This window comes from Sphaerodactylus townsendi, linkage group LG10, assembly GCF_021028975.2.
Source record: "Sphaerodactylus townsendi isolate TG3544 linkage group LG10, MPM_Stown_v2.3, whole genome shotgun sequence".
Taxonomy (NCBI): Eukaryota; Metazoa; Chordata; class Lepidosauria; order Squamata; family Sphaerodactylidae; genus Sphaerodactylus; species Sphaerodactylus townsendi.
The window spans coordinates 48,909,277-48,922,697 of record NC_059434.1 but is presented as its reverse complement, the minus strand read 5'-3'; the positions used below and the strand labels follow the sequence as shown (position 1 = coordinate 48,922,697).

General features: G+C 43.4%; 1 protein-coding gene across 5 annotated transcripts in view; it reads right to left on the bottom strand.

Moving 5' to 3' along the window:
* Nucleotides 1–1,578: 1,578 nt before the first annotated feature.
* The window catches only part of ZNF827 (zinc finger protein 827), a 123,679-nt gene continuing 111,836 nt past the window's right edge, over nt 1,579–13,421 (bottom strand). For 4 of the 5 annotated variants that reach the window (XM_048509168.1, XM_048509169.1, XM_048509170.1 and 1 more), the window contains 4 exons: nt 10,684–10,850; nt 8,846–9,037; nt 8,570–8,747; nt 1,579–6,386 (listed from right to left, as the gene is read on the bottom strand). In XM_048509168.1, coding sequence (XP_048365125.1) covers nt 5,579–6,386; nt 8,570–8,747; nt 8,846–9,037; nt 10,684–10,850 — 1,345 coding nt within the window. In that variant the 3' untranslated portion in view covers nt 1,579–5,578. Of the gene's footprint in view, nt 6,387–8,560; nt 8,748–8,845; nt 9,038–10,683; nt 10,851–13,421 lie in introns of all 5 variants that reach the window. The other variant, XM_048509173.1, reaches the window with a different exon arrangement.

Genomic DNA, 13,421 nt, shown 5'->3' with positions numbered 1-13,421 from the left:
TTTTTGAGCTGTTTTAGGCATTTGATCAAAAAGCAGATGCTAATGCAATGAGTAAATATATAATTTTTTAAAAAAAGGATATAGTTCTGACAAACAAGATTTTACAATGTCCCAATCTTTCCTGGAAAGTATTTTCAAAACTGGTGCTGAACAATCAATGCCGGCTCACCTAGTTGTACAACGTTTTTAACTTAAAATAAATTTGTAACTTTACATTTATTTAATATTCAGAAACTACAACCAAATTGATCACAAATTACACATTAAGTTATAAAAAGGTTTATAAAAAATAATAGTACGTAATTCAGAACCTCAGCATCTTGAGCCCTGGCAATGATTTTCTTGCCTTAGTCATTCCAATAGTGAGAAAAAGTCCCACAAATATTTGTCTTCCTTATATAGTTTTCCTGTCCTTTCCAGATCTTCACATCTAACTTCAACCATGCAAGTCTACGATAGCATCTCCAGGCTTTTTTGAGGTTGTGCCAATAGACACTGAACAGCCACACTCTGTCTTCTGTTTTGAGCCAGGCAGCCCAATCCAAATTGAGCCGGGGGGGGGGGGGGGGGCTGTGTGTTTGGCACGGGGTTGCCAGCAGCTGAGTACCTCTGTGGTGGCAAAACCTGGATGTGAGCACTGCTGTGGAAGAACAGTGTGGGTGGGGGGAAGACTGGGGCATTCCCAGAGGTGGAGCCAACTATGGAGGACTTCCAGATGGCTGATTTTTTTTCTTTTAGCTCACCCCTGTGCCGCCTGGAAGCTCTCTGGAGGTATTGCGGCAATGATGCCGTCCCTGGACGCCTCAGGATCTGAATGGGGCTGTAAGTATTCTTGCTATTCCAACTATTATATCATAGAAGATAGCAATATTAGTCAGTCTTATTCAAAATTTGATTATTAATGTCGCTGAATGTGATAGTACCTTTTCCAAATATATGATAAACTTGCATCTACATTGCCATACTGCCAGTAAATTGGTGTACTGTAAGAAAAGATCTTTTGGTCTCCAGGAAATAGAGTTCCAATGGAAGAATGTGTCGTATAATAATTTGGTTTACTTCTTTAGTTTACTTCTTTTGTTTACCTTTCCTCCAAAGAGTGCAGAGTGGCAATTTAATTTAACAGCAATTCTGTGTGGTACGTAAAGCTGAAGCAAAGAAAGTGATTTTCCAAAGGTGATACCACCCATAGAGCATCATGGCTGGGAGGGGGAACTGAACCGGGGTTCTCCACGTCTAACTCCAACACACTAGCTCCAACTACATTGCACTGGCTTTCTTAACACTTGGACGACAGAATCAAGGTGCAGTAAAGACGGTTCAGCTTAAAAATTACAATAGAATACATTAGGTGTTCTTTTAAATCAGATTTAACGTGGCAGGGCTATCTAGATTTTAAAAATAACCTTGTGAACTTACGCATAGTAAAGGTTAGCCAGCAGTCAATTAGGTGGCTTTACTTACTTCTTCGTTCCTTTGTTCCTTTAAATTCCCATCAGTACTTTATATAAATGTCTAACTCTGTACTTGCTAAATAACAAAACAGTGGAGAACAGAGGCACAAACGATGACAGCATATAGCCAACTTTGTTTTTAATTAGAGTATATATACTTCCAAACTGGATACACTAGAAATTGGCAATGCAACGTAAGATGCAAAGAAATATACCAGTTACTGTCAAAATGACCCTGTACAGCCTTATAATGCAAAAAAAAGCTTTATACAATACAAATTTCCATTAATGTACACAAACCTTGACAGTGTGATATTTGAATATGATACAGCAAGTTAGAAAGGAGAGAAGGAAGCAAGAAAAGTGCTGAAAGGTAGAAACCAAATTACTGAATGGAAAATGTGAAACCAATGAAACCGGTCTATTTTAAAGAATGCATAGCGGGAAAAGGAGATATAAAGTGAGCGTCCTGACAGAATCCATCAGAAATGTGAAACAAGCAAAGGGTATCTATAGAGAGCATTCCTTTCTTTAGCGTCAATTGCCGTATATGCGAGGGCCTTATAAATACTGTATATTTTTTCTTAAAAAAATAAAAACACCTCCAGACGCATTCTCTTTCTCACTCATAAGTCATGTATAACTAACTTTCCAGAAATTTCAGTGTCCAAAGTGCTAAATAAAGCTGCCCAATTACATTAAGCATAACTATGACAGACAAAATACAAAGGAAAATGGTTAAACCCAAGGCATTAAGTTGCTTACAGCATCATAATACTCCCATTGCTTGACGTTCCTATGTATATTGCACCATTTGTTTGAATCATAGAATCATAGAGTTGGAAGAGACCACAAGGGCAATCAAGTCCAACCCCCTGCCATGCAGGAACACACAATCAAAGCACTCCTGACATTCGATTATCCAGTCTCTGTTTAAAAACCTCCAAAGAAGGAGACTCCACCACTCTTTGAGTTTGGGTTATGGAACATCTTCCTTTAACATTCCTATGTGTGTGTAGCTTACCTGCTGGCAAACTAGTTAGTATTTTCTCCTTTATCGTTTAGAGAGTCAACCAGAAACATCTTGAGTGCATTTAGTTAATTATAGTAATTGCTAGGCCCTGAACTCTTTTTATTTTTGAAAAACGCTAATTGTAAATAGCTTCCTAGTGGATAAATCCTTCTTCTCTTAAAATTCCTAGCAAAGGATGCAACTGAGCCGATTCCACTCAGTTGCAAGACTGCAGTTAATGAATCAAGATTATATCCAAAAACCACATAGATAGATAGGAAATGTGGCCGTTTGAGTGTCTGCCAATCTAGTTGTAGCAGCATTCTGGAAAAAGGAAGTAGGTCAGGTCTGCGGTGTTATGCAGAACAGCAGCTCACTGCATTGACACAGTTCACAGTGGCATCTGACTTAGGTAGGCCTGCCATGGCTGCTATTCCCTTTGGATGCTGTGCTGTGCAGCTGAGGGGTCACCAGCCCTCCCTCCACCATAGACCTCTTCTCTACCTATCCCTTTGCCAGGAAGCAGAATTTGCATGATGATGCTCTGCCACATCATGGATGGGTGACTACTGATGGGCCCTGCTATGCCATCATACCTGGGGGCAGAATTCCCCTGTAAGGTCTCAAGTAATGACACTTCACTGGACTTTATGCTAAGCAACAATTTGCCAGCAGAGAAACTCCTAGGATGAGTACCAAAAAGCAGTTTTAATCAAGACAAGAGCAATTAACAAGATGCATTAGGAACAACTCAAACAATGACATTTAACTGTAATACATTAGCCAGGTGAAGCAACATGCTGACTATATTCCTGCATGAGCTCATTACCTTGATTAAAGTTATTTAATCAACATTAAAGTTATTTTGCTTTAATGTTGTAACTCATTAGGGATTCTTCCTTCTCATCCTCCACTGTAAACAGTTTCTAGTATTGTAACATATATACAGACTTGGATTCCTTCCCACATGTGTTTAGTGGCAGAAACTGGATGTGATGTACAATAAACATCAGTGCATGAGTGAGGAGAAAAAAATAATCGGTGGGGAAAAAGTTATCAATTGACTTAGATCTTCTAATAGGAATGCCACATTTGCTTCTTACTGCAATAAAGTGCAATAGTTATGTCATTTTAATGACAACAAAGTGAGAGCTTTAAGGAAATACAAAGTTAGCTTCCTAGAAAGGTATACTCGAGTAGGCATTAACAAAATAATATAAAGGATTACAAATAACATGAAGGGTAATGTATATAGAGACTCAAAATTTGAAAATACAGCTGAAAAGTTGGGCGTATAAAAGAGAACCATACTGATTAAACAGCACCTTTTTGTCTTTTCATTTAAAAGAATGCACTGTTAACTTTTCAAATATACAATCTGATATTTCTTCAGTTCACAAAAGAAACATTAGCATCTTCTACACTTTCTTTTCTTACTTTTCTTTGCAAGTGAGAAACATACTAGTGCAAGACTCCAGCACTGTGCAAAACCTGCCTTTATTTAGTCTGAGCAATTACACCCAGAATTTATCAAACTTTTCCTTTTAAAATCCCCTTTCCTGGATTTAATCACCACAGAATTTTACTTGTACACTCTTGCAAACTAAGTTAAACACTGCATTGATACACTTTGAGAATATGTGTGGTTGATAATATACCATGATTGGAACCGGACTAGAAGGCTCCTTCTTAAAATATCCTGTTGTACTTCTTTGCATCAGCTGCAAAATGCAGCGCTGCAACTTTAAATTATTATTTTTTTCTTGGCAAATCAGACAGAGGAATGTTGGGCTCTTGCATCAAAACGGTATATTAAGAAAAGAGCAATTTCAATGCAGTGCATGTGTTACCTTTAAAACTGATTCTTGGAATATGCATTTGTAGTCTGATATCTGTACTTAAATACAAAAGGAACTGTAAGACGTGGCCCTGAATTACATGAACATAAGGAAAGAAACTGACCATTTGGTGCACGAAACACAATTCCCGTTTGCAGGTTTGTCCATACCCTCATGTGGGTCACTGCTATAACAGGTTCAGGGCTACTTCGCATTTTTCCTGTGCGGGGGTAATGTCCACGTGTGTTCGTTGTGACATTTTCAGGGTGGCAGGAGTGCAAATTCTGAGCAATGCATATGCACATAGCAGGAACCCAATTTGCAAACACAGCCAAAAAAAGACCAAATAGTAGAGTGTGCATGCATTTGCTCACGTGGACATTGGCTCCAGGAAGGAAAAATGTAATACATGAAAAGCACCTTGTTTTGCAGGATTCCAAGTAATTCCATCTCCCGAGACCAAGGCAGCAACTATATGCTGCACTCCCAAACATGAGTGCCTGGCGTGCCCCTTCTTCTCAGACTAAGAGCTGTTGTTTCCTAAAACTGTGAAATAAAGAGAAGTGGGCAAGGAAGTGAACATGGAGAATTGCAATAATGATAACAAAGGGTGGGGGGTCACAAATCACTGGCAGAGCACATGCTTTGCATGTCTAAAAGTCCCATCCTCAGCCCCTGCCTTCTCTGGTTAAAGAAGCTCTGAAAGCAAGTGCTGGCCTTAGACCCCCACTCCTGGGCCCTGAAGAGCCGCTGCCGGTCAAGAGTAGACAACACGAGCCCAGGCGAACCAGCTGTCTGACTCAGCATAAGGCAGCTTCATGTGTTCCTACTGAATAAAGTACAAAAAAAGATGTGCAAAAGCAATGTCATGGCACACGGCAGACAGGCTTCCTTTCGGCACGCTCACACACACCAATCCAAAGGAAAACGCTTCAATACGTCATCTTTTGCCATTAAGGACACTCTTGTTCAGCTTAAACAAGACAAAAGAGTTTGTTAGATAAGAGTACTGGGAACATGCCTCTGAAGGTAGAAGTATGTAGGAGGTCACCTCTCTGAAGATTTTAATAAAGCGGCCTTCATGCCAGTGCATGAAGGAGACACACGCAGCCAGGGTTTGTTGGGGTTGTTTGTCTGTACCTTACTACTAATGATCTATAGTACAAATATTCAGCCAGTCATACCTCTTGGGGGCATGGTTTACAGCAATGCATATACCTTCTGGATGTCTGTTGTGGGAGAGGGAGTATTTTTGGTACAGAACGTGGCTGTCTTCAGACAGTTTCTGCCCTTTCTGTTAGTCCCAGGTAGGCAAGGAAGGAGTGCTTCGGCGAACAGTCACCCAGACATACAGTCTGTGGCCTGGGAGGGTGGAATGTGATATCAAAGTGGTTCTTGGGGGAAAACATGGTCAAAGGAATTAGGTGGGCAAATTCAGAGTTTCGATATTTGTCAAAACACAGGGAAGTGCCATTGACGGCCAAGGCCTTAAGCGCCATGTTTGGCTCGGCCCCACCGCCGTGAGCAGCCGACATGGCCACTGTCTGCAGAGCCTGGGAAGCGGACATCACTGAGAGAGGCGATAAGAGGCTTCGGGAACTGTTGGCGACCAGGAGAGAGCCGGCTTCCTTGGAGGTGGCCCCCTGGCCCTTTTTCTCCTCTTCGGAGCAGTCCCCGTTGTGGTGTTTCTTCACGTGGCGGCTGAAGACAAACGGGTGGGTGGTCTTGAAGAGGCACTCTTCACAGCTGAAAGTCTGGCGCGGAGCATGCTTGAGCTTCTTGTGCAGGTTGAGATTGTCTTTGCGTTTGCAGCTGTAGCTGCACTGGTCACAGTGAAAAGGGCGCTCCCCAGTGTGCACACGCACATGCTCTATCAGCTTGTTGGCTGTCTTTGACAGATAGCCACACTGGTCGCACTTGTAATGGTTACCGAGGCGATGCTCCCGAATGTGCATTTCCAGCTCCAGCTGATTGGCTTTCACTGCTTGGCAGATCCGGCACTTGTACTCCATTTTGTAGTGGGTCTTCAAATGGCATTCCATTGCTGCTGGACGATTTGTGGAATAAATGCAGAACGGGCACCTATCAAAAACCAAAGGAATATCAACAGTTGATTCTAGGCTTAGTAGAGATTCATACGCTTAATGTAAGGATGCCAAAATAGAAGGGACCGTGGCAAGCTACACAAATCCTGAATTCTTTGAAGGAAAACATTATGGCCTCTTTTGTGTCTCTCACAGACACCCTGATGCAGAGCAAGGGAGGTCTGCAATGCAGGTGTGAATTCCCATCTCAAAACGTGTCCAGATTCTATGGAATGTGATGGGGATGATCACTTCCATCTGAGGCAAATGGACATGTGCAATTCTCTGTTTTCTATAAGAAGAACCTGGGCAAAGTTAAAGTATTGTCAGGAAGATGACTGACTAGTTCATACTGTGATCTATGAGCTACTCCAGAGCCATTCATGGGGCTTGTGGTGGGGTATCAGTAATTCCAATCTCTCTCTCTCTCTCTCTCTCTCTCTCTCTCTCTCTCTCTCTGTGTGTGTGTGTGTGTGTGTGTGTGTGTGTGTATGGTTGTGTTGAGCATTTTAAGTTGGTTGAGTATTTTCAGTGGAAAGATGATGTGGTTGTTTTACAAATAAAGTGAGAAACTGGGTTGTCAGTCACTGTCCAGCAGCTGGTGGGGAGTCTTGGGGGGGTGGGGGGATCAGCCCTATAGCATTATGTCACTGCCCAGGAAAACCTCCGTAAGAGTTTCTGGTGACGTAGTTGAGTGACATCACTTCTGGGTTTTCTCTGAGAGTGACGTAACATCAGTGCACCAGTGGCAATTAAAAAAATTTTTTTTATTCCACCAGCCATTGGGGTATCAGTGAGTGGAGTGGGGGTTGTCAGCAGGATTGTCACCATAGCAAGACACCTGGTAACCCTAGTTTAGGGGTGGCCAAGGATCTCACAATTTAATCTTATTTCAGGTCCCAACGAGAAGCAAAACTTTCCTAATAATCAGCATATCTCGGGACAATGCCAAAAGTGTTGGAGTCTATTGATCAATACTAAGATGCATCTTTTGGAAACCAGGCATCTGTGCAAGATTCTGAAGAAGCCCAAAGTTTCATGCACTTCAAAATATTACACAAGAAAGAAGAGTCCAAACAGAAGCAGAGATAAAATGCTCCTATGGAGAATTATACTTCAGAAATCATTTTCCTTTTCAGTGCCACTGACAAATTGACTTAGTGAGGCTTTGGCAAATTATGGCAAACAAAAAGTTAACAGCACAGCTCTTAATTCCTAATGCATGGATATAAAAAAGAAATTGCTGAAAAAAGGATACTTTGATCCAGCAATCTCCTACATGTGAAGGGGCTCCAGAGCTTAAACGGTCCCCTCCCATAAGAACTGCTCCTTTTGAAGGCAGAACTATACATGTATCACCAGTGGCATAGCGCCCAGGGGGCAGGTGTCTTGCACTGGGCGTGCGCCGGTGCAGTGACATTCCGATTCAGGGGCAGGCAGGGGCGCAGGGTACACATATGCCCTGGGCACAGTTTCCCCTTGCTACATCTCTGTGCATCACTCTGTGTGCCAAACTGGCCTTCCACTGTATTGACAGGGACAGCTTCCACACAGATGAGTGTCATGTGTTCATTTCAATCCACACAAGGCTTTTTTTTTTTGCTATTTCTTGGCTTGGGGCCCACAATCTGCAGATGCAAGGTTGCAAAATCACTTTTCCTGTTTCTTCCATCTCATTCCCTTCCCCCACCCCCTTGAAGCCTCCTGACCTGCGTGGCTATTGGTCCAGGTGGGTCATCAATTCTGGAAATAAACTTTCCCAGGGCCGGAAGGAATGGAATGTGGGAAAGATCTGCAATAAGCGTGAGATCCAACTCCCAATTGTCGTTTTTAACCAGTCATAGATATAACACTGATACTTTTAAAAAAGATCCGCATGTAAGGAGTAAAAACTGCCTGTCTCTAAGGAGCTACTTTAGCTGCAGAGGCACCAATGGAGGCAAAGGCCTCTGCAAACGACAGCCACCCACAGTTGTGTCAACCTCTGTTTAGCACAGAGATTACTTTGCCAGGGGGAACTAGAGTTTAATCGGCCGATGCATGTTAATCTTCAGAGTCAACAGGCCACTCTTTGACTCTTATGACCAAAATGAATCCCCTCCAGGTTTGCGTCTCTGCTTCTGCGCCCGCAATATTTGAGGTACTGAACGCAGTAAAAATTTGTGTACTTGCTTTCCTTACTTGAGCCCACCGGTGGGGACAGTGTGGCATTTCTTGTGCTCCAGTAATTGCTCAGGAGTCTTCATGAACTTGTGGCACACATCACATTCAAACATCCGTGTGATCAGATGGATTTGCAAATGGCGCTCAAACATGTTTTTTGTTTTGCAGACAAAGTTACAGAAAACACATTCAAAACCTGCAAAAGGAAACCACATACACTATTACCTCAGTCACACATCTCAGCCTCGAGAAAGTGGAGGATGTGACTTTGCATCTATTTCGCCAGCTTTTTACCTTTCTCTGACTTCTCCTCCGTGCTTAACAAGGTCTGACTACCAGGCACTACGGAAATAACTAACAGGTTGTTTGAACCCTTGGGTTTGGGGCTGATCTCGACATCGTCTTTGCTGTTGGCGGAATCGCTCAGTGCTGACAAGGAGGAGGAGGAAGGGCTGTTTGAGTCACTGGGTGTCTTCCTCTCTTCACCTACGCAGAATAAAAAAGAAACAGATCGGCCTAAGGCATTAACTCGCTTATTAATATCAGATTCATGCCCTCGTCTAGCAAGACAAACTTCCCTTTTCTGTTTTGCCTGAACACTTTAAAGGGGGAAAGCCTGGTGTGACATCCCTGCCGCAGATACCTTTGTGCATTCTTGTACTGCATCCTTAGCTTCAATCACACGAGGCTGTGTGACTCTTAGAAGACTCAGGAAATGACAATTTATTTTTTCATCAAGAATAAAATCCATGCAGTAATGGGAAAGTGAGCAAGGGCTCATTCGTTACGTCCCCATAACAAAGTGGCTACCCTTTTCTTTCCTAGCCAAATTGTTAGAGAAGCAGCTTTTACTTGAGAAGCAACAACCCCAGACTCATCTGTGGCCGCATTTATGACCTGGGCTGGGAGCGCTGAGGGGAGGGGGCTGGTCCCACTTGTTTGCACTGGTGGTATGAGTACACCCTGTAGGGGCAGAGACCCCCTCAGCCCAGCTGACAGCAGGTGGCATGGAAGGGGCATGGGAATCTGGGTGGGCCCACATGCGCTCCTATGCAGGCTGCCTTGCCCCTGCCTTATCTAGCTGGGCTGCAGCCAGGCTCTTCCCCTCACTTGGTAGCATGTTTTGTGGACTAAGATCATGGATGTGTTTGTATTGGGTGGACCCCTTTTTATTCCGGATCACGGGACATCCATTTCAGAGGCAGGAAGGAAGATGAGGCTTAAAAGGAACTTTGTTTCAATTAGGCAGGGGTTCCTTATTCTTTCCCTAATGAGTGGGAAGACAAAGTCTTAGGTGAAACCCTTTCTGATATGCCCATATCCCTGCCTATCTACAATGCATCTTTTCTGGGCACTGCAAATAACTGGGGGAGAAGGAGAACCAGTGTTGGTCTGGTGTGTTATGGGACTGAGTCTACAACGACAGTGTTTCCCCCAAAACAATACAGTCTTATATTAATTTTTGCACCAAAAGATGAATTAGGGATTATTTTCGGGGTAGGGCTTATTTTAGGGGAAATACGGTACCTTCACAATTCATTAAGGCGGGCTCTCGGCAGCTCCCTTGCTTCCCTGTCACGTGTGATGCAAGCTGCATCCTCATTGGCAGGGAGCACCCTGCTAGATCACACCATCCTGATCTGTAACTACCGGTAGGGCTTATTTTTGGAGTATTTTAAGCCTCCTCCAAAAATCCTGAAAAATCATGTTAGGGCTTATTTTCGGGGTAGGTCTATCTACGGTAAGCACTATCTATTTCCATTTATGAGATGATTCTTACATCACAGCACACAGTACATTTGCAAATGCAGGAAATGTGAAGAGGTGTTGGTGGGTTCCCACGTTCTCTTATCTAATGGGAACGATGAACACTGCAAAACTCTTCATACAGCTGCCATGGCTGTATCAGTATCACACTAAATAAATAGGAAACAGTGATAAACTATACAATTCTCACACATGATGTGAGTAGAAACATTAATAAAACTTGGCCCCTAATTGTGCACAAGAGTTTTGTACCCACAGAATTTTGCCAAGCTCGGGTATGTGTGTGTGTGTTCAATTGGGTTGGTATCTGAAAACAAATTCAGGGGAAGGATGAGCCAACTCCAAAAGCAACGATAGGTTATCACCTGCATGCTTGGTGGCAACGTGAGCCTTCATGTCTGACTCCTCCATGGTAACAAAATCACAGGCTGTGCAGCAAATAGAAAACATCCACTGTTCTTTATCCACATGAAGCGACATATGACTGACAAACTGGACATTCATCTCGGTTTCAAATCCACACACATGACAACTGGAGGCAGGAAAGAGTTAGAAAAATTAAGGAGCAGCATTTGCAGACCCTCTCTGGGTGACAGGCACACCCCACGTCTCTTCATTCAATCTGACAAACTCCTGGTTTCACAAACTTGGGTCTTCCCCCGGCTGCCTAAATGGCACTGGGTTATTCTTTTGCTGAACTGCGGCTGAACTGACAGCTCTGCCAAGCTGATTAAGGGCAGGCACAAGGCAACAATCCCAAACATGCTATAATGATGCTAAATAATCGTAAAGTTAATTAAAAACTACAGGTTCCAGATGTTACATATCACCTAGCCGATTCCTTAGGGCAATAGGATGTGCTGCAGACTTGCCAACTTGTTTAGTTAGGCTGCTACGTGGACAAATGAAGAGCTTGCCGGTACACTTCATGAGCTCCCAAGCCTTGGACCCAGTCCCACAACACGTTCAGGTCTCGTGTAGAAATGCCTGGTAGTTCTCAGCACAGGCAAGCCAGAGTGGGCACTGAGCAGCTACGCAAACACAAGCAGCACCAAGAGACATTCTGCAAACAGTTCGTGCTCCTGGTGAAAACAATCTACAGCTCATTTTCTTTTCAGAGCCTCTCAACTCTTTGAAGTCACTGTTATTTTTTAAAAGTCAGAACATTGAAAAATACATATACATTCCAAGATAGTTAACAGTATATGAGCTCTGAAATACTGCTGGCTGGTCAGCTAATACTAACACCATGTAATCAGAACAATTACAGAGATGGTTGGCTGTTGTGGATTTTCTGGGCTATGTGGCCATAATCTGGTAGTTTTTGCTCCTAGCATGCCTCTGAAGATGCCGGCAATAGATGCGGGCGAAACGTTGGGAGCAAAAACTACCAGACCATGGCCACACAGTCCGAAAAACTCACAACAGCCAGTTGATTCCAGCTGTGAAAGCTTTTGACAATATATAGAGGTGGTTGTTACATGAAAAGCTGTTTTGTGCAACCACTTGTATACAGGTGCACCCACTGGACCATGTCGCTGCCCACCAGTACTATGGTCCTCACAGCAAACAGAAGCTCTGTGTGGCAGGCTGCTAGGCATGAATGCATGTGTGGATTGCAAGTGGTCACCACAACAGTTGTTTCTTTGTTTGCAGAAGTCCTTTTTGCAGAGTGGACTAAGGCCATTAAATGAAGTGGTGAAATCACCAGGCAAGAGTTTGCCTGACACAGCCAAGTGGTAAGAGCATAACTCAGCATGTTCTTATTCAGTTCACATTTCAAAATGGATTCCAGAAAGTTTCACGCATTCAGCCATGCATTCATAGAGAGTGACTACATCCCTTCCAGATCACTCTCAGTCAATAACTGTGGAATCCTGAACTGAACAGAGTTACATCTTTCTGAGTCCATTTAAGTTAGTGGGCTTAGAAGGATGTAACTCTGCTTATGATTTCACTACTAGTCAGTCCAGTTCTCGAAAGGGAAGTTGATGTGAGGTTTGTAGATTGAAGAATTCAGGTACAGGATGGAAAATGTAGTGAGCTGAAAATGGAATCTGTGGCAGCTGAATCAAGACACACATAGAGAGGAACACAGAGAAAAACATGTCTTACCAGGACATGCCTCTGAAGATGCTAGCCGTATATGTGGGCAAAACAATAGGAGCTAGAATAAACAGACCATGGCCACACAGCCCAGAAAACCCAGCCAGATAATAAAGAATTCCTTCCCGTTTTTAGGTGCAAGTAATGCTGAGGATTTATTTTAAAATCATTAATCTGATCTTGGTTTCTTGAAGCTTTGAGGCTCTGCAGTTTATCCGCTTTAAATTATCCTTTTATAATTCATACTACCGTTTTCTTCCAGGAGGTCAAAGGGACATACAGAGGGTTCCTCCCTCCTTCCATTTAATTACATCATTTGATCGATATGTAGATTAATTGCTTGTTCAAATACATGGCTTTGTTTGGCATTCCAGTGATCAATTCTGCACCAGCAACAGAGCCAGGTTAGGCTGTATGCAGTCTTTAGTGTACTTCCTCAGAAGCAAGGCACAACAGTTTGCAGAGCTCCCCAGAAAGTGAGCGCATGACTGCATCCTTGTGCAGCTTTTCCCGTGATCCAGGTCTTCAAGCCATAACCTGCCCACTATAACTGCTGCTGGTGATAAGAGAGCATCACCAGCGCTGATTGCATTTCACTAGTTATAAGGGGAAAGGAGGATATCAGCCAGCGTTGCCATTTGGACTAGGTTTTTGGGAGACTGAAATCCCATCTGAAATCTGTTTTGGGTGAGCCAAATTCAGTTCCCCACCTATCTGCCTCCCTTAGGGTTAGCAGATCTGGATTGGGAAATACCTGGAGATGTAGAGGATGGAGCATGAGGAGGATTTAGAAAGGAAGGAACCTGAGCAGGGTACAACGCAGAGAATCCAACCTTCCCTGCCTCCCGCGAAGGGTGGAGAATCACCCACAGCAGATGTCCCCCGCCTCCAGGAGAACAGCCATTTCTCTGGGGGAATTTACTCTGGAGGTTGTCTGGAGATCAACTATAAAAACAGATCTTCTGGAGGAGAGCAACCCTAGCCGCCTACCACTGGG